A 22136-nucleotide genomic window follows, 5' to 3' on the forward strand; every position below is an offset into this window, starting at 1 on the left:
AGCCAAGCTGGAGGCTTCGCTATGCCAGAAATGCATTGTTTCAGCACTCTGTCCGGGTAATGCACCTGCACCTACACATTGGAGCTGCCACTGAGAAAACCTCCCTGCAATTCTGCTTCTCCTTATAGCCCCCGATGAAAATGCTCTTTGCAATGACATGGGGTCTGGCTAGCTCCCTCTCCTGCACTGGTCTGCCCTGAGGTTTGTGGGATACTGATACCATGCTCTCCGAGATGTTCAAAAGCTAAGAGAAACATTTGGTAATAGGGATTTATGGCCTTCTGTGCACATGCAGATCACACATGTTGTAACCACACTGAAAATATTTCCTGAGGAACAGCAGGAGAAAGGGTGGGAGGAAGATGGGCTAACATTTAAGGTGGGGAAGGAAAGGTAGTTTTTCTGTTCTTAATGCTCTTATGAGCTAATTGAACCATTTAAAGCACTGATGAGAATTAGCTTGGTGGGGAGAGAGGCGGCATTTTTTGCAACGAAACATTCAAATTCAAAGTATTAAGCTATGTTAAGCAGATGTGGGAAAAAATGAACACATCAGTTATAAATCATAATATCCGAGAATCCAGCTCAAAACATTAGGGAGGGGAACAACTTATCTATGTTTTCGATTTAAAATTGCCAGAAGTAAATAATCTGCTGTAAGTGTCTCTCTTCTGCTGTTAAAACCACCGTGCTGTTTGGGAGCAATATACCTTCATTTTTTCTTGCATACACACACACGTGCATATTCTGTCTTCAAAGAGAGAGAGATTCATTGAAGTTTTTGTCTATCCTTGTTTTGCTGAGTTCTGGTCTATACTTTCTGTCCATCACAGTTTGTAACAACATTATCTGTTGTTTTGCCTGGCACTGGTGATGTCCACCATCATTTTCACATTTTCACATTTCCCCGTGTCACTTAATTCTCTTCTCCGGTAGATGACAATCACTGTGTTTTCCAAATAGCTTCCTTCTGCCAAGGTTTGTAGTCTTAGTCACAACTGTTGTTACCCAGCCACTAGTTAAAATCAGAGTAATCTTACTGTAGCACTCAAGGCACTTTATGAATATGTTCTTTAGCTAAATATGTTATTTTGCTGAGTATGTAAAGGACTTTGCTGGTTTTGTTTTTATGCTGTGAAACACAGTACTCATACTTAAATGAGAGTTCTTCTTACATTGTGCCTGTATAAGAGAAAATTTCCCAGGATTTGCAAAAAAAAAATTCTGAATATACTTCTTTCAAAAAGAAGAAGAATGCTCAGGCCAAAAAAGAAATTTTTGCATTAACCTCCCTGAAACAGGGTTTTATTCATGTCCCATGTGGACATGTAAAAGGCACAGTCTTGCTCCCACTGAAGTTTTGCCCTGGACCTGACTGAGATGAAGACTATATATTTTTTGTTTTTCTTTCTTAGAATCACAGTCTTTCTCAGAGGTCAAAGCATCTTGGCCTTGGAGGATTCACAGGAGATGGGATCCGCTCCCATTCTCCGAATGCTGCAAAGCCGCTCCACTCTGTTCTTTAGAGTATTTCTCAAAACATGGAAAAGTGATAAACTTACGACAGAAATGCAGAACAGCAATTTTTTCTCCTGTCAGACTGGTGAGGGAACTGGACTGGGCTCCAGGAAGTCTTCGTCTACACTTCAGGCTTTACAAGACACTTAGTTTTCATTACTACTTTCCCAATGTTTCTGTAATATTTTTTCTGTAATTTTGTATTGCTGTGTTTTAGACAAGTTCAGGCTATTGGCCTGATACTCCTGATTTGGAAGGCTTTCATCTGGAAGTAACTCCATCAAAAATGATGTCTTTTGACCTGTGAAAATCATTGATACATTTGTGGAGAATGGGGATTATTATTTCTGTATTTACTTTGATCTCTGGCATTTCATCATTGCACTTGCAGAGCTTCTGTCAAATCCATTCTCCTAATAGTGGTGATGTTTGACAGTGACGAGGGTCTCTGCCAGCTAACTCGGACCCCGTTTGCTAGTGTCGTAGCATTAATGAAATTCTTTGGTTTTACTTCCCATAGCCATCAGTTCTGTCATTTTGGTTGTTTTCATGGGAATTAGCTGCTATCTGTGCTAATGGTTGCCAATTTATTTTTTTACCAAATACTGTTAAACTTTTGAGTTCCGCGTAACTGTAAACATCCCAGCAGTATGCGATAGATGATAGGGAAAGAGCTTTCCATCACCTTTTGAAACCACGTCAGACTCTTAACCAGGAGCTCTGTGGTACAGCAGCCTTGGGAGAAGATCTCCCCAGCGATTTCAATGGGACTAAATCCGCAGCTTCAGCATGAGCAAAATTGGTGATATCAGACTTAGCATGTTTTGAAGCAGATCACAAAATTCTGTAACTGTGGTTTATTTGATATTATTTGCGAGTGTCTTCTCATGTTCTACCCTGGGGTGAATATCCCATGGAAAAGATGTGAATCTTCAGGCCTCCACACTGATACTCAGTCAGAAAGTTACAGAAATGAAGCAGAGTAAAATTCTCAAAGTCAACGAGGCCACATAGGAAAGTCCTGTTAAAACTGTGGGATTCAGGTGCCTCAGTCATTTAGGCAGCACTGTTGCTCTTTTTGGCCTGGATGACTTAAAAAACAAGCGATAGTTTCAGATTCTGAGTTTTGTGTATGAATACATAGCATTGTGGGTATCATTTCAGTGGAAATGCGTAACAAAAAAAAAAAAGAATAAAGCCCAGCCCTCTTTTAAGCAGTAAGCGTAAAAGCTTCATGCATGTAAGTAAGAAAAAAAAATTGCTTCTAGGTTGTAACATTCAGAGAAAGTTGTTGTGGTGGTTCTTTATCTACAGCATGCTGTAATATCCTCTTTACGCTCTGCATGTTAAAGACAAGCAGGGAGATGGATTCTTTAAAGCAGTTTTGCTGGTTTAGTTTGTTCAATAGCGTTGCTCTTTACGGGACTGTGGATTAAGCAGACATTGAAACTGCCATATTAAGCATACCTCTTCTGGATATCTGAGCCCTCAGATCTTACAGAAACGCATAACATTCATATTGTCAGCTGTTTATCTAAAAAGTTTTTCTTAGAACTGTTTAAAAAAGTATTGCCTCAGTAGTCCTACGTATCAGTTTATCCTGTTTTGAATACATTTGCTCCTTCTTTGTAAGGACATGTATCGTCTTTCTTTGCTTCCTGTGATTCAAATAACCTCAGGTGGTTTTGCAGCTAATATGAGTAACAGTCACACGGCCAGCTCACTCCCTTCATAAGTCTTTTTATTGGCTTCCTCTCTCTGTCGCATCGGATTCGTGATCTTCATCCTCACTTGCAAGACCCAGCAAATGATTTCCAACCACTTACCCTGTTCTCTCACGTACGCGGTACCCCTCCTACCGCGTGAAGTTCTCCTTCAGCTTCTCCCTCTCCTTCCTGCGTCCTTACCGTCTGTTGTCCTCTCTTGTGTATAACCTCTTCCTGGAACGGTTCCTCTGACCGGAGCATAAGCCCCACTTCCAGCGTGCTGAGTGGTCCCCGTGTACTCCATGTGTTTAAAGTACTCTCTGGAACTGGGGCCTCTCTCCTTTTTATCCCTTCAGATTTCAAAGTAGTTCTGCTTATAGGCTGTTTCTCATTTTAATCTGCAAGTAGATGAGAGAGTTTGGCTATCTAGTTATACATGTGTGTCTCATGTGCGTAAGCTTTGCAGTCAGATTACAAGCTATGAGTCTGTTGTAGAGAAGAAGTAAGGAATGGGAACACTGTGTATGCTATTTTGCTTCACTAATATCACAACTTTGCCATGTTTGAATAGAAATGGAAAAGTTGCCTGCTTAATGCCCTGTCATCTCTCTGCTCCGTCACTAAACATAGAATTAGATTAGATATGTCAGTCTCTCAGATTAACAGTGTGTTCATGATTTGAATGGATAAAAAAATCTGTTTTCAATATAGATATGTTAATTTGCGCCACTCATGGTATATGTTGCTGGGTGTCACACTGGTAGTTGCAGTGTGTTGCATCAACTTTTAGCAGCAAAGAAAACAGTCAGTGCCTTTTTCTGTACTGAACATTCAACTGTAAGCAAATAATTGATCACATCAAGACTAGCTTTGTCAAGAAGCGGTGCCTGAAGTTAAAACTACTATTTAGAAAGTGACAAAGTAAGTTGTGCATTTTTTAATTTTATTTTTACATTACTAGCTTTCAGTAGTTCTCCTCAGATTTAGCAGTCTCCTGGGTGCTCTGGCCACACAAAATCCTAGCAAAACGCATCTCTTTCTTCAGGGGTATTGGCAGGCTGGAAACTGCAAAATCCATGTCCAGTTCCACAGCAGTTTTCACGTGCTGAACCCCGAGTGTGTAATCCAGAGCTTTGCTGAGGATGTGTGCTTCATATCAGCCCTTTGGAGCTATTCAGTGCAGGAGTGGTTCTCCCAAAGAGTTTTTCCCCAAGACGAGGTAGTTCTTTCCTGAATAGATGGCACTTTTGCCATTTGAAAGGAAGTTAAGTTGTTGAAGATGGAAATTACTGGAGAGTTCTAATCCCTCCTTCCCTGCATATTTAAAACCTGAGGTCATTGCGATATAGATAAAATCCTGAGAGTATTCCAGGGTGGGGGGGAGGGAGCTGTAGAGCAGCATTTGGAAGATGTGCCTAGATTTTTAAGACTTTTCTCCTAAATTTTTGTATGGTTGTCCAACTTTGGACAAAATGAGAAAGCAGCAACACAGGTCAGAGCACCACCGCCACAGGGCCTGAGGTATCCCACCAGTGACTTCACGGTCTTCTAGACCGAGGTGTGAAGGGAACCGAGTCCTTCTCAGGGCACTGAGATTTTCAATCTGCTGTTTTCCAGTTCCAGTGGGAGAGATGCAGTTAAATGTCCCTGGGTCACTTGGAAAACTCAGTGATTCAGCAGACTGACTGTTTTAAGGATTCCCTCACTGTACAAGCCATTAGGATTTCCAAGGATTTGCAATAGTGAAGTTGTGGGAAAAGACAGAACACTGTTCAAGAATGGAAGGTTGGCTGTCTCCCCTGACTTGACACCCTCCTCCCCCCACAAGTAAAATGCTAGACAAAAAAAGTGTTGTTTTTTCATAAAATAATTATTTTTCATCAGTTCAACTGATAATTAAAAGTTTCAGCAGATGGTTTTATGGATTAATTTTTTCTGGACTCAACTCCTTCAGTGCCTAAGGAGATTACAGTTGGAAAGGAAGAAGACCCTTTGAAAGAAAAAACACAAGAAGAAAGGCAGAGAGAGATACATGCATATATTAAGCATGCTTTGAATACATGCCTTCAGAAAAATCCATCATTTCATCTCAGTTGCTTAATCAAACTTTGATCAAGAGAGCTAATTTATTCATAGATGTTAACCCTGCTTCCTTCAAAAGAGAAAATGTTTGAGAAGCTGGCGCGGCTCCACAAAGAACACACATATCCAAATTGATATGCAGCAGTACTTCAACATTTCCTTTACTAACTCACCTACCTGTCTAGCTGTCATTTAGTTCCTCCAGGTCTTCCTGCTCATCATGACTTATTATGGCTCTGATCCAGCAAAGCACCTAAGCATTGCTCTCAGTGCAACTTCAGCACACATCTAAAGGCCACGCTTTCAAAGGTGTTAAAGACATAGGCAGGTGCCCAGGGGGATTCGCAAAAATCGGTAGAAGCTCCCCCCACAACGCACCCTTCCTACCACAAGAAATCAGCAGGCAAGAAATCATCAGGTTTTGGAAATCCTTCTTGGCACTTACCTGTATCTTTGGCACTTGAAGCAATTAGCTGAATGATGGTGCAGGGCTCCAGTCATTCATCATACTGTGGGTCTTAATGGGAAAGGAAAGCTAGTACGTGAACCTGTGTGACAACCAGATGAATGCTTAACCATGACACCTCCCTTAATTTCTAGGTCAGCCTTCACTAGAAATTCACTTCAAATAATCAGTCTAAACCCTTGCCTAAATCTTCATTCTTTTCTGAGGAAGATTCAGTGATCTCTTCTTCCTTGTCACGGCTGATCATTTTATTCTCCTTTTTTCCTGGGGTAAAGAAATGGTTTCAATAAATCTGCCTGTTCTCCAGAGACTGTTGTTGAGAATCTCAGCTGGCCACAATGCTGGGTGTGGAACGGGGACAGAGTGACCAGTGCGTGGACATTTTGTAAATGACTTTTTTTTTTTTTTTTTTTTTTTAATACCAAGGCCTGGCTAAAAGGGAGACTTTTACAGCTCAGATTTTTATTTTTATAGGGGTTTTTTGCTCCCTGCTGAAGATACTTTAAAAAGGCAGATTTGGGAAAACAAATTTCTTGATTGGCTCATTATTAATGTAATCACTGTGTACTGGTATGCAAGCGAATGGGGACTCCAGTTTTGTATGTTGATCTATCAGCTATACACAATTTCCAACAGGCCTTCAGTGATTATTAATTGCACAATATGTATAAGCTATTCATCCTGTTGTTCTCTCAACAATTACATGCCTCTTTTTTATCTTCTTTGTCGTAGCTTCAGGATAAAACTTTTTCTTTCCTTTGGCCATAAACCCTAATGTGTTGGGTGGTTTTATTCTTTTAAAGATCGAGAGAACTAATAAAATAATAAATTCTGAGTGATTACTAGACAACTTCTGGAGTCTGACAGTAGTTTCATCATTTCTTGGGATTGGGCCTATAACCCTGAGGACTTCAATTTCTTTCCCTTTTATTGTTTTCATTTCTTCTGTTTTTCTTCTTAATCCTATCCTTCATCCTGAAATGCAAATGCCATACCCAGCCGAAGTTCAAAGAGAACGCTGGGAGTGCTGAGCAGATTACACAAAAAAACATCTTGGCTAACAGAAATATTTCTAAATGCTCCAGTGCTGAGGATGTCTACTAACGTCCACTAAAAGTGAAAGCACATGGACCTACAAGTTGGAGCTGTTAGACTACGATCTGCGCTGCCAGCTGTGGAGAGCCAGGCTGAATTACAGAAAGGATGACCCAGGCCCAGCTCAGATGCCAGATGTGGTTCAGCTCTGAATATTCTGCCGTGCGGCCCGCGGCCTCCCACGCCTTCCTGCTGGAGCTGCAGCCCACAGCCTGCCCGAGTCCCAGCCTCGCCGCGGGCTGCTGCTAAGGATGCACTGTTGCATACTGGGACACGGAGACAGGAAAAGCCACACTGGTGAAGAAAAGGTTATCAGCAGATTTATGGTACGCCAGTTGCAATCCTCTGTTAGGCAATGTTTGGACTTCCATGATATTCAACTTTAGAATTGGGAATGAGTTTAAGAGATGGAGCTACACAGCTACTGGTTTCATGTTCAGCTTACGCTTTCTGTATGATAAAAGAGCTGTTCTGTTGTGTACATATATGCACAGAAGAATATAGCGTTATATAGCAGGGAAGAGTCAGTTCTGCAAGTTTCAGTGTATGGCACAGGTCCAGTGTCTGGAGGTATATTATAAACATGTGCAGGAATAGTTGTCACAAAGAGTTTTGTCAGACTGAGTTTGAGGCAACTGTGCCGTTTCTGAATGCTGAAATGTCACCTGAATTACACGATCATCCCAAACAGACACTGACAATCTCTGCATGCTGATAGTTTGCAGAAGGGTTTTGTGTGTGGTTTTTTTTTTAAAAAAAGAGTTTTTAAAACACAGGTAGTGATTCTCTTGTTTAATTTCCCACTGCTACTTGTCAGTCCAAACCTAGCAGTGGAAAAGATATCTTTTACACTCAATGACAGGTTGAGTCAGGGATATGCTATGTCGTGTCAACAGTGATATGTTGTTAAAATCTATATCTTCTTGCCCTGGAAGCAAGCATAATGTCCTTTCTTTCCCTGATGAATTTTGAAACTTTTTTTTGCACTTGTCAAGGTCCCGTAAAGAACTATTCTTCCCGGAGGCCAGGAGAATTTGCAAGGAAGGAAGAATCCTATATTTGGAAATGAGAAAGAAAACTTAACAAAGCTGTTTGGCGTTTGTTGATTTGATAACATCCTTCTGAGGCAGCAAACTTGAGACATGACATTTAGGTTTTGAAGACTGAAATATGTGGCCCAGTTCAAGTCCTTAGGCATTCATGGAAGGTGAAGTGTAATGACTTGTGACAGGGGAGTAGGCGGTTTGTGAGACTACACAGAGATGTACAGGATTATCATCTGGATCCCACTGCTGCGTGCAGAATACCCATGTGGGTGTGTGTGTGTAGACAGAGGAGATGTATCGTGAGCTCTGTGTGTGTGTTACACATACTTCAAATCATCTTTGATTCGTAGATAATTCATGACCAGAAGAAAACTCATCACTGAGTAAGCTCAGTGCAACAAGTATTTCAGTATCTGCGTACATGTGTGTGTGTGGAGCAGAGGAAGAAAATCTAACCGTCTTATGTGCTGGTAGTTAGACCAACAAGACAATCTATGCAGCAGTTGTAAATGGGCATAGGCAGGAGAGATGCACTCACCAGCAGTCCCTGAGAATATGGATCTTTGTATTCTCAATTAGACAATTACTGTTTCGTATGAAGATTACAGGTGGTTATTCTGTCAAAAGGCAGAAAAATAGCAGGACGATAGCATCTTTTGGCTATGGGAGGTCTAATTCTTGTGTAAAAAAATTGCTTTCCAAGTTGTCTTTTTTGTTGCTGTTGTTCCAACTGAAAAATATGACATGCCATGATAAACTCGAAATGCACCATTTAGTTAAAACATAGATAAGTGCTGTGTACAGTAGGAAAGCTTTAGACTCACAGCATCCAAGTTCAGGCTAATGGATCAGCTTCCTGCCTGCCACATTCCCCCTCTGGCTACTGCTGGAATCGTGGCATTCGGCCTTACTGTACGTGATCACGTGCCATCTTAGGTGAGTTTTCGTTTTGCCAAAAGTGCTTGAAAGAGCTTTCCTCACTCCTCGGAAGTATCTGTCTTTCTTAAAGAAGCAGATGTAGCTGATGTTTCTCAGAATGGTCTAATATGGGAGTTTAATTGTTTCGAGTCCACAAATCCTGTGACTTTGGGGGGTTCCACATGGGGTTTCTGCTCTTGAATCCTTTTCTCTTATGTTCATGCAAGCTCTTTACCACAGAAATCCTGCCAGTGTCTAGTGGACCAGCTTTGAATTGCCTTCCCATGAGACCTTGGGGTCCATCTCACCTGCATCATGGGTTTGAGATTTGTATTATGGTCTAGTCCAGTCTGGGTGCTCCTTCCCCAGACAATGTGCTTTTGTGGTTCAGCAAGCCTCTCTGCTAGCGTGCAGCTCCTAATAGCAGTCTTCAGTTCACCTGCTTTCAGTTTATTGCCCTTCGTGGTATGCCTGTGTAGACCGAACTCATCAGAGCTGACTTACAGGCTTGCTGAGCTGGCACACAGCGTCACATCGGGTCAGTGGAAGCTGCAGGTGCTCATCATTTTGGCGTATGGCGCTCTTTTTCCTTCTCAGTGTAGGGAAACGGGGAGATCTTAGAGGCAGAGCCCAGGCAAGAGGTAGAGCGGCCACGTGGCTTGGGGGTTAATGGGAGAAGTGGGTAAGGTGAAAGGGTTATGGTGCCAAGAGGAGCTCTGCAAGCTCCTTGATCTGAAAGCTGCTCCAGCATGCCACGGACGATGTCAGATGAAAGCAGGCCTAAAGCCAATCTGTGTGCCCCACTGGACACCTCCCGGCACTTGCCGTGTCCAGCGTTCATCAGTACTCTTTGCTTACGTGGCAGGGTGTCTTGCGCAGAAGATGTAGCTGCCCCAACATCCTCACAGCACTGCTTTGGTGGTGCCAGATCGGGATCTTGGTCCTCCCAGTGTTGCGTTCATTACACTTTTTCTGTGAAATTATAGGAGGATAGGAATCAGCATGGATGCACATCCTTTCAGAGCTCTTTCTGCAAAGCGTCACCTATGTTTAAAAAAAAAAAAAAAGAAGAGGGATAAGAAAAAAGATCAGGTGCTTTTAAAGCGACACAGTGAAAGGGGAGTCAGCAGACCAGTGAGATATTTTCAGTCTCTTGCCATGCATGACCTTCATTGCCATGGAGTAGCTCTAGTCCCCGTGATTAGCAGTCATATGTTGGTTCTTGTCCTGTGCTTTTTGAATGTATTGTGTGAACATTAGCCCTCCTGAAATCAGTGGCAGCTCTGCCATTGATCTCTGTTGAGCCAAATCTGGGGGTTTCTAGTATTGCCTGGGAGAGATACAGAGAGGCTGCCTTCAGCGACTGCGTAGCGAAGGTGGTGGTGCTGGCCACCGAGCATCCCTGCAGGAGCTGTCCAGACTTGAGCAAGAGGGAAAAGCCGCATCTCTGCTAGGTTCAGAGGCATCGAGTGCTGGCTGCCACAGTGTTCATCCTTAAAAACTGCCTTTCAGTAATGAAACGTCAGTACCACCCCCACTACTGGCATGGCTGTTTCCCGAGTTCGGTAATGAGATGTAGCAAACTCCGCGTTAGCTAAATAGCAAAGGCAAGGTCAGAACAGTCTTAAAAATTATTTCTGCCTGCAGTGCTAAACATCCTCTCACCATTCCGGTTCTGCACGGGGAAGCCTGGTAACAGATTAGATACCGAGATCATATGTCGCCGCTTCCCCCCAGTGCCAGTGGTATAAAGAGGACTTGTCAGACAGTATTTACCGTGGTGACTCTGCTCTGTAACTACAGGCGCACCAGGAGGTGCTGCACTTTTTCACTGCCTGTAGGAAACCAAGGCATGAATTAGTCCTATGGGCTAGCTGTTCATTTTTACCAATTCTATACAAGAGTTCAGTGGAGTTACTTTTGATTTACCAGTATGGAAGATAATCAGCCATGAGAATTTAGCTAAATGTTACCTGTTTTTAACCCAATAGTGCAAAAATAACTACTGTGCATGGTAGCTGTGGAGCAAATCAAACTGCCTTGGTTTTCCGAAGTACCGTAACAAATCTTATTCTACCATGGCAGTTATTTGGTAAATGTAATTATTTCAGTCAGAGCTGCTTCAAGATGAAAAAGAAAAGCAATTCTTAGCATCTCTAACTCTTTTACATGGAAAAAAGTAGCTTGTTCTTATTTAACCAGGGGTCTGTGACATGCATCTTGTTATGAAACAGTGGTTGGCATGGCGTCAGGCATATGTGCTGTATTACAGTGTCATGTCCTACTGAGACATTGACCTCGTTTGCACCAGAAAGCCGTGGAAGGACTGACAGGCCAGTCCCATCGAAGTATATTGCTGCTTTGTCATATTTGGCAAGCGCATGAAGAATGCCAGTTTTTCCTCCTATTAGAATGATGATGGATGCACTCCTACTGGAGGACACAAAGAAAGTGTGTGTCGTTTTTCGGGATAAAGGGATTACTCTGGTTTTTATTCCCATTTCTTCTCTCCTTTGTTGTCCTGCATCTCCCTGTCTCCCTTGTCTGCACCCTTCTGCTGCTGCCCAACTAAAGAAAGCTGGTCTGTAAATCACCAGGAGGGGGTCTGCAGCCAGATAGTTTGCATCGCAAATTCATATAACCACAAACTGAAAAAAGCTGTTGAGCCATCATTGTTTATAATTAGTTTTTGACTGAAGTCCCAGTCTGCTATAGGGAATGGTTTTATCTTAGTGTATGTGTGGGCGGGAAGAGAAAAATAGAGAACTGAATCAAGGAACCAATCCTTATCCCGAGGGGATGAAAGAAGAGGGTAGTATAATCTAACCCCTTAGGATCAAAGGTGGAGCCAAAACAGACATAAACACCTTTACGCTATGTTCTCTCTCCTTGATTTTGCTGATTTTAAATAGTAAACAGTAAGTTGGGACAACAAAGTTCTTACCCTGCAGATACACACCACCTTCTCTTTTGGTCAGGTGGTGACTGGCAACCCTCGGATTGTTCAGTGTCTGACTGAAGCACTCTCCAGCCTGTGCAAGCCTGATGCACCACTGAATTTCAACTCCCAGGATAGGCTGTGCGAGTCCATCTTCCATCAAAGCTCAGTTCCCACCCTGGAATAAGGGAAGAAAGGGGACAATCATGCACCCGGGCTTCAAAATACAGTTTGTAAAGCCTTGCCAAAGATTTGCCTACAGGAAAACAGTTGGCCAACTCCATGTCCACCTAAAGCCTTTCCTGTCGTGGCTAGAGCTGGCAGCAGGGACCATGTATCCTGGGGAAAGATCTCTGACGTTTTCTGTGCCCTGACTGCCCCTGCCACTGATGAGGTGTAATAAAGCCTGCCTTACATCTCACAAGAATGTCAAGTGGTTTAATGCATGTTTACAAAAGGATCCAGAGATTTTTGGATGAAAGACGTTCTGTAAGTACCATGTGGTTTGATGTGCTGCCATCTTGGTACCCGAAGGAGCACTTAAGCGTACAAAGACCTGTATTCATATTCCTGGGTTCTGGGAAGGCATTTGCCTGCCTGCGGAATGAAAATCTGCTCCGACCAGAATTAGCTGATGAACGAAAAAAACGCCTCACATATTTTAGTCTGTATACCCAAACACAGCGTGGTACTTGTTATATACCACTGCACCAACAATTCATTGTTAAAAGAAAAAAAAGATGCATTCTTCTTGCAGCTGGACTGTGGGCACTGCTAAGTCTCTCATATTCCACATACTTAAGAGCTGTGTTGAAGACTTAAATTTGTTCCAAAACACTTGGAAATCAAACAAAGTAATAATAGAAAAAAAGTACACAGTAGATTTTGAATTTGGCATTTGATCCTGTTCGTCTGATAGCATGTTTTCATCTCAGGATAATTTAAATATTTAAAGCTACCTGTAATTTTACTAATAAAAATCAATTTGCTTGGATTGGGATTATAGTAACTCATGATAGTACTTCCTGCTGCAATTTTGTTTACTGTTTATTCTAGAGAGAGAAACATGGATGAGACAGGAGATCTCCTGGGTCCTGATTTCCAGCCTCCTGTTATTGCAACAACGGCCACATGGTAGAAAGTATTGAGTAAAATGATCAAGTTTCCCCTTAGCAGTAACTGACAGCGAAGAGAGAGGCTGCTGCAGAGGATGCTTCTCCAACCCCTTGCTCCTCTCATCAAAATTTACCATGGACTTCCTGTCTATATATATTTCCAGCCAGCATGTATTACTTTGTCCTTGCATCTAGCTTCAGCAGCCCTTCTCATTCTGCCGGCTGAAGCTGGGGGTGCAGACTGCATGAATCTCATCGTAAAATCAGTTGTGTCAGTTTTCAGTGAAGACTGTTAGATGAGGGATGCAAGTGGAAATCTCTTTCTGTGGCCAGACATCCCCGAAGTCTTCCTCGTAAGAGCAGCCTTCTCGCTCTCTGTTGGCCTTTGTTCTAGAGAACATGGCAACGTCAGGACGTGCGGGGTGCGGCATTCCTGCGTGCTCGTGCGTGGGCAGGGCGGCCTGGGATCTGCGCAGGGGGTTGTCCGGCTCTATCGCTCCTCAGTACGGAGCTCAGACAGATAGATACACCTCATTTCACCAATGGACATACTGCGGCTCGCTCTCTAGCATCCAAGCACATGATGGCACCCAATTTGTTGTGGAGCAAACAAAACCGTAACAAAACCATTTGCATTAGACTTTCATTTCTCAATATAAAGCCTGTCTGAGCTCTGATCTTTTATTCACTGGACATCCAAAGTTCCCACTGGCTTAAATGTGGAAGTATTGTAGGAGTGGGGTTGGAAACTTGGCAAAATGCAGGAAGGTATTATCTGGCAGCTAATTGACTATTTTCTCCTTCAGATGTTTAATTTCTTTTTGATGAATGCGGGGAAGTATTTGCAGAGAGACTTTTTTTTTTTCCCCCTGAGATAATGTAGAGCAAATCCTTCCTAATCTGGTAGTGGTTTTCCAGGACAAACAGTTTCCATTAGTGTGATTTGTCTTGTTAAGCGAGTTGTGTCCTGGGGGACAGGGAAAAGCTGTATGGATGAAATAACATTGTCGAGTAGAGTTAAAAGAATTTGGGTATTTAATTTGTATATAAATTTGTGTATATTCTTATTCGTAGGTTTAAACAGCGCATACAAAAATTCTGTATGTTTACCACTTAACATGACTACCCAGGAGCATTAAATAATCCTATAGACAGCAAGTTAACTTGACCAATTACGGTATCAACGCAAAACCATTCAGCTGAATTTATGATGTCCACCCACCTTTCACTCATTTTCTGCAGACTCTCAAGTACCAGGTTGCGCAGAATGCCAGAGGACAGCTTGTACTTGCATTACCTCATTTGCTCAAGAACTTAATTTTGTGCTGAACACATCTCAGGTCCATGTTATATCACCTGGGTGTAGTCCATTAACTTCAGTGGCAAATCACCCGCTGACTTCAGTAACGCCAAGATGAACTCTGTAAGGGTGTCGTAAATTCATTGCGAAGTCGTTACGCGTTGCTTCAGTCACACCAGAGGTGCTCAGAATGTAAAAAAGCTTAGGATACGTAACAATGAGGCCTATCACTTTACGTTCTTTCAATGTGAAGCAGAAATCAAGGCGCTTTTAAAACTGGAACCCATGTATCTAGCTGGAGCAGAGTATCCTTGCAGAAGACAGGAAAATAAAAGGCTTTGTATTTTCAAAATTTCTTGAGTCCTGCTTATGCCCAGAACAATTTCCTGACTTCTTCCCGTTTCCTTTTCCTTTGACAAAGGATACACACATCTGGTGAGAAGCGGAAGTGCAGTGAGCCACTAAGATGATCGAATGAGTACCCCAGTGAGGTACATGTAGCAGTGCCATCACATCATGCAATCTGCAGTCACAACTGAGCTGAAAAGGTTTCTAAAAAATTGCTAACAACGAGCATGCAAATCACAGCCTGTTAGTGGGCTGTGTTGCAAGTACAAAAGCCAAAATGGCTAAGGCCAGGTGATGAAATGTTTGGGAAATCAAAGAAAAGTGTGAGAATTCCTTTGGAACTGCAACACCTCCAGCCTAGAAGTAAGACGGATAAATTGCTGAAATCCTTTTGTGTGCATTTGGTATCGACATAGTGGGCTGATGATTCCTTCTGATGTGGTGTTTAGTGCTGAGATGTTTTAGAAACCGGCAAACAGAGTCAGCCTGATCGGATGGTTGCTCTAGAATTAATCACAGACTGACACCTACAGCTCTTCAGGGAGCTGGGATTTTCTCTGGGGAACTGATGTTCAGCACCTCCCCCCTGTGCCTTGGCCATAAGGAGACATCCAAAAACTCTTTATTACCAGAATTACATGAAAAACAAGAGAGAGGAAAACAGTAAGGCAGCAAGAGAGTTACAATGAGATCCAAAGGGGAAACTTGGTTCTAACATCTGGTTTGCAGATCTGTGGTGGTCCAGGAAGCACTTTCAGGTGGTCTCCAGAGCTGTTGCTGTCACAGTAGTAATTCTCAAGCACTGCCACTTCCCCCTAGTTATAACCTAGGCTCTCAAACTTTTCCTAACACTAGTACTGAATAGATGAGAAGACAACTAGGGGCCTCAGTTTTGGTTTGCCAGAGACTATGTAGGACCACGTTTGGACAGATTTTCTAATATTTAGTAGGCTTCTACTCCTCAGTGAATCTGTTTGGCTTTCAGAGGGGCTGTTGTGGAATCAGGAACTACTCAACATGAATAAGTAGGTCAGAACCTGCCCTTTAAGCTGGAAGAATGACATCCATTAAAAGTACACTATTTCTGTTTCACATTTTCACAGCTTTTACAACTGGGATAGAAATGTCAGCACTTCAAATTCCAGCCCAAATTACCAAGTGATTGCAGAAAATGCCTGTGGATTACTCTTCAAGAACAAAAGTGATAGGAAAATAATAAATGTGGATCCAAAGGTAAATGTCTTTTCTGCAATATTCTGGATTTCCTTTATGCAATGGAGTTGGACTGCTAAGCTATTGAAGTCTGATTGCAAATAGTGTGTTTATCAATATGCACCTAATATTTCAGGCTTACTCAGACATACTGTTTCCTTTGTTGACACAGCTACTATGGTCCCTGTCAGGCTAAACTTAGCTTACCTTGTTTATGACTGAGTATATCTAGGCCTTTCCCTCATGAAGACAGCAATCAAATGTTGAACTGACTGACAAAGCTGAAAGATCTCCAAAGCAGGATTTCTCTTCTATTCTTTCCTTTCCCTGCTCTTCTGCCTTCCTGACAGAAGCAGAAAACGTTGCCCTTCTTGCCAGGACAGGCTTCAGGCTGAGTCTATATCCTATTAACTGAATTGGCTGGAAGTGTGAAGGAAAGGGAAGCATGGAGTGAACAGACTGGGAGGAAAGCAGGGCTGGCTGGAAGGACTGAGGACAGAGGCATGGGAGACTTATAGAGCTAATGGGCTGGCAGTATATGGGCAGGTGCATCTGGTGTGGCAAGAGAGCGTGTTCTATTCAGGTGATGCTACACGTGCGTCTTGCTAAGATGAAAAATTGTTAGGATGTTGTCAACCCATCCTGGGGCTGGTAGACCCTGTATTTTATCGCCTCTTAAAAAATCAAGTTTCCTTTTATGAAACGTGCCTGTAGGTGGTTAAAAATAAAGGAATATGAAGTTGCTTCGAAACAAAATGCAAGAATTGTAATATCCCAAATCCTGGCTGGTGCCGAACACCAGCAAATCCATAAAGCACGATCAGCTCCTGCCTATGAAGTGTGGGCCATCTTCCATCCCAGCACTTTTGCAGTGATGAACTGAAACTAGCAGAATTCCTTCCCCAGCTGCACAGGCAGCAGCACTAGTGCTTGTCACCGTCACACAGGCTTTAAAAAAGAGGGAATGCAGAGTGACTTTGCCATGACCACACTAGCTGGTTTTATCATATCTGTAAAGTCCATGAGCACTGAGATGCCGATTCTCCATCCCTCTGAAAAAACATGCAATAGTTTTGCTAATTGTATATGACTTTCAGTTTTGTCTTCAAATTTGCTCCAGTTAAACTGAGTGAAACCTAAAGTGAGTGAAACTCCGTTTTTCCTCCTTAATACAAAATACTTGAGGAGTCCTGAGGAAGGCTGCCTCACTAAGGTCACTTGGTTCTCGCAGCAGATTGGGATTGTCACCATGGCATAAGGGTCAAACTCCGATTTAAACTCTGTCCCAGACAAAAGAGAAATTTGACACTGGATGCTTGTTCTTGTGGAGAACTGCAAAGTAAATCATTCAGAAGGATTTATCATTGGATTAAAAAAAGGAAAATGCTTGTGCCTCAGTAGTACTATATACTGGATGAATGTTACAGACTCTGTGTCTCTTACATACCATTGACAGCATAAATGTATGCTTTGCTTTCTCCTAAAAATGGGTCTGATCCTATTATTGCTGAAGTTGATTGATTTATGCCATTTATTTCAGACTTTGCCCACTACTGTTTAAGTAACTCTGTAATTATTTAGATTTGCAAAGCAGTTGAATCCAAACAAAGCAAATGCACTCACACACTAAAGTCACCTTGGCATCCTATTTCCAGCCAAAGTTGAAAGTTGTTTAAATTTCCACATATATCTTTTGTTGAGAACTAAATGGGTAATAATCTTACGAACAGCTTCCCTCTATAAGAAACTGACTGTTCCTTCAGCGCTAACTGCCCTTTTTTAAACTTTACAACTGAGGTCTTTGGACTATAGATTGAATGTGACAAACACACCCAGGCTTTGGTTACTCTCAAAACCAACATGAAGTAAGCTGGGCAATAATTGGTCTGGGTTTGTACTGAACAGATCTAGGATGACGGTTTCTTTGATGTGTTTCCCATGAATGATGGTCGCATATGAATAGTAACGGTAGAAAATATCAAATTATATGTATTTCAAAATAAGTGTATTGGTTTGTTAGAAATTCAAAAATGCATAGCTAAAAATGTGTTTGGTTGCACTGAAAGTGGGCCACCAGTCTAACTTCCTACAGCTGCAGAACATCTGTGACAAACAACCAGCTCTTCAGTGTCTGTGTGAAAGACCCTTGCATGCCGAGAGCCACACTAAGAAGCGCTGGAGTGTGTACATTCGGTCTCCCCGCAGGTTGCAGGGTACAGGCACGTAGGTCTCCCTGAGATCCGTCTGGCTCCGTTTTTTCTGTGACGCTTACTGATGCAGAACAAACTTTTCAAAGTGCTCACCGTGGGCCAAACCGAAATCAGCATGAGTTCTCTCAGTGCTTTCAGCTTTCACAGGCTCAGTACCAGCTGCCTGATCTTTACAACTGGACCTTCTCTTTGACCAGTTGATAGTCCAGTTGTTTCTAGCTGTGTTTAGCTAAAAGAACTGTATTGCTGTCTTTCCATCTGCTAAAAGCAGCACAGGAGAAATTAATCAGGAGACATTAATCTTCTCTGAGAAATCCCCACCCTCAAGGGGGATCAGTCTTTGTGTTCCAAGGGAACGAGAAGATTCATGAAATTAAAAACCATGCCTCGTCTCTCCTGACTGTTTGGATATCTGTAATATTCTGTGTTTCAGGCCTACCCAGGAGACAGCACCACGCGGACACCTATTGAAACAGATCTCTACCTCCATGTTGTTATCTACGACCATGTCCTCAGAAGAGGGGCATAAGGTCCATCTTTGCGGCTGTTCTCCCAACTATTTGTCTAGTTACCTTAACGCCATCTGGAAGAAAAATAAACGATTGAAAGATCTTTACCTTGTGTTCAGGGGAAGGAGGGTGGCTTTTCAGACTGGTTTAGAGTTGGTATGTGCCTGGCTTCGTGAGAGAGGTAAAGTGGAAGGAAGGCCCCACGCTGATATGCAGTCTATGTATCAGAGCCCCTTGATTGCCCTCTCTGAGGTCCATGAGGTATGTGACACTGCAAAGGCACCTGGGGGAAGAGGGAAGGTTTTGGACCCAGCTTGCCAGAAGTTCAGGCAGCAATGCAGTGGCCCAGGGGACTCCCTTCCATGCCCAGGGCACTTGGGGAAGTCACCCGTACTTACATGACGCAGCTGGTAGAACCACCAACATAGCTGTCTGCTTAGGGGACAACATGAAAATGGCACAAAGCTAAGCAGCAGACAGAGCCAGGAGAAAACAAATAACAATAATTACCGAGAAAAGAAAAAGGATGTGAGGGGAAAGCAGAGGAAACAAAGGCAGAAAAGGGCTGAATAAAATTCCCTGGACCTTATTGTTTAAGTGACTGGATGATTTTAATGATCTCTTCTGACCTTAAAACTGTGAATCTGTGGAAAGGACGAGGGAGGGAACTCAGAGAAGAAAAAAGATGGTAGCAGCAGTGCTAGGCTTACCATAGGGTGGGGTTTATCTACCAGCCTCATCACAAGCATGTTCCTTTTGGAAAAGGCTGAGAGCCTCGGTCTTAGCAGTTGGCGCGTTAAAGATCCCTTTAGTGCAAGGAGAGGGAGTGTTCCAGCAATTACAAAGCGAAAGTTGTTACTTCAAGGCGGCAAGAGTTTGGGAGAGAGACCTAGAAGACTTGTTTTCTTTCCCATAAAACTTTCAACGTTATGAAGTTCTGCCATTTCCAAAATACAATAAAATCTTTTACTATAACATCTTGCTTTTATATGTAGCACTTCATCCCATCGGACCCTGAAAATTTAGCAGCAGATACGCAAACTGGAGGTTACTTTACTCATCCCTGAACTGCAGCCAGGCCGTGGACGAAGCCGAGCAGAGCATGGCAACGCAGCTCAACGTCGTAGGCCTGGTCTCCGCTGCCAAGGCTCGGCCTCCATAGCTAGGTCAGCAGAGCCCCCTAGTGTAGACGCAGCAAATGCCAACGGGAGGAGTTTCCGCGCCTGCTCCGGGCAGCACGATCTCCTGGAGACGGGGCAGAGAGAAACCTATCACCCACCGCAGCCCTTCGCATCAAAGCCGGAGAAACTGCCAAGCCAGTAGTAGAAAACAAGCAGGCAAAGACAAATGATGCCTCTTCCCAGGGCTATTAACAGAAAGAACAAAAGCCCAAGACTGTAGAAACCCTTTGATTCTGCAACCCCATGCGTTGGAAATGTACTTCTCCGGAGAGGAGGAAGGCCTTATGCTCTTGGGGCAAATTGCTCTTGACCTTGATGCTTCTCCATGTTTCCCTCTCTTCATTATCTGTTCCAAGCATAAAAATTTCCATCATTTTTTTGCATCTCATCTGAAAACTGGGCTTCTGTGATTGACGCAGCTTTGATTTACTGTTTGTTTATTGAGGTAGTTCAAGGGAAGGGCTAGAGATTCATTTATAAGCGTCTTTATAGCATAAAAGCAGAATTGGCTCTATAGCATAGCTCGTAATTCAGGAAATATTTTTTGCAAGACAAAATCAGAGGTCCCGAGCCATTCTGAAAACATTAGCTTTTGCCTCTCTTGAACACTAGAGAAGAAGAAATCCTCATTATGAAGGTTGGTAGAAGGGACAATTGGTAGGAGTATAAAACACGTTTCATTCCTCTGAACCACTGAATTGTCATTATTCCTTCTCAATCTAGTCAGATCTCAAAGGAATATAAAAAACTTAAGTTGGAAAATGGTTCCTGGAGGTTGGAGAACATTATCTCAAAGTCGTAATAATTAAAAAAAAGAAGAGAGATGAAGTAAGACTAAATAGAAGTGAATTTTCAACTGTAGAAGTTATTTCCATATGAGTTCAGCTTCTTTTATTTTTGTCTTATGAATCTACACTCTTGATGCTAATAACAGGAAGTCTAAGAGTATCTCATGTCTGCATCTGTAGTAAAATGGAAGGAAATCTGGATTCAAGTGAGCTTTACGTGTTTTCAGGTCATTATCAGTGAAAGCACCAATGCACTATATATATGTAAAGGCAGACAACTGAAAGGCTGTGAAGACGTATGTAGCCTCATCTTTTGCAGTTGGTGGTGACCTCTTTTGAGATAAAAACTTGTCGTCTTTTCTGAACTAAAATACGTGCCATGAAATAATGGTATTCACTGAGCCTACAGAACTAATGGCTACTCAAAAAACTCATTGAAATTCCCTCCCGTCCAGCCTCACCTGTGAGCTAATCTCCTGGTGTCCTCTCTCTTCTGACGTTCAAAACTGAGCACCAGAGGATATGATTAATGGAAGCTCCAAAGTGACATGTCATAGCCCTTTGCCAATCCTAAATACAAGAAAATTTAGCCTCTGTTGTAAGTGGTGAGCACTTGAAAATCTGCCCCCGAACACTTCCATAATCTGGCTTACATTTTAAAGAAAAGGTGAATTTTCCTATCCAGACAAGATAGTCCTAAAGGCAATAGAGTGCCATTATATTGTACTTCCCTCCATGCTAAAATGACAGTGATGTTTTTTCTCAACATCTTGTCACTGTTCTGCTCTGCGTAGGCACATAGTGGACAAGCCAAACACATGGTAATAAGAGAAAAGCTCTCCAAGAACTGATAACCACATGAAAGCTCCCGAATACCCTCCTGTGCTCTGTGACTTTTTAGCAGAAACAAATACAAACTGTCTAGCTTGAAATTATTGCCTGCTATAAACGTAAGGGGAATGGAAACTTCTCCATTCTGTTCTGAAAAGAGACCATGTATGATTGCCGATCAAGACATTTACTCCAGATGCAGAACAGTGCATAGCCCTAAGCTCATTTTATGCATTGATGAGAAAGTGTATCCTTGCAAAGGATCTACAAAACTCTAGATTTTATACCGCTGGGAGTTTCTTTGTTTCTTTTTTTTTCCCCAAGCATGTTTAAACTGCATAAATGAGTTAAAAGGAGTTAAGTTCTACAGATATTAGCCTGAATATGTTTTGGATTCTTTTATTTTTCTTTACCTCCCTTGCCAAAATCTTAGTTTTGTTCCTTTTATATGGAGTCTGGATCTTTGGTCTTGCTTACAGGTTCAGAACATTTGTTGTTGTTGTTTTTATTTTGGATAATAGAGTGAAGCTAAAAAACAATGTAAGATTGGTGGTGAACAGCTCCATCCTGAGCCACAGGCAGAATCAGAGGAAGAGTTGTTATTTAATACAAAATACGGTGCTTTGAAAAGTCACTTTAAACCAAAAACTGAAGTTCTTTGTTCTTAAACTATCGTAACAGGGTGCTTCAGAACATAGTTAGAAAATGTCCCTTACTGTTACATGGAATGCAATTCTGATGAGATCAACGTGATTTTATGGAGAGGCTCTGCTTTGCATTCTCTGACCAAAAGTGGTTTTGCGGAAGGCCAGCTGTATGAGGAACCCAAAGCAATGGCGGTAGTTAAGCCCAGATTTGAATTTGATAGTTATA

General features: G+C 42.4%; 1 protein-coding gene across 1 annotated transcript in view; it reads left to right on the forward strand.

Moving 5' to 3' along the window:
• CFAP299 (cilia and flagella associated protein 299) overlaps positions 1 to 18566 on the forward strand; it is a 239775-nt gene extending 221209 nt beyond the window's left edge. The window contains exons 5-6 of the mRNA XM_026103370.2: positions 15636 to 15765; positions 18388 to 18566. Of these exons, the coding sequence (XP_025959155.1) occupies positions 15636 to 15765; positions 18388 to 18483 (226 nt within the window). The 3' untranslated portion in view covers positions 18484 to 18566. The remainder of the gene's footprint in view (positions 1 to 15635; positions 15766 to 18387) is intronic.
• The last annotated feature ends 3570 nt before the right edge of the window (positions 18567 to 22136 follow it).

This window comes from Dromaius novaehollandiae, chromosome 4 (assembly GCF_036370855.1).
Source record: "Dromaius novaehollandiae isolate bDroNov1 chromosome 4, bDroNov1.hap1, whole genome shotgun sequence".
NCBI lineage: Eukaryota > Metazoa > Chordata > Aves > Casuariiformes > Dromaiidae > Dromaius > Dromaius novaehollandiae.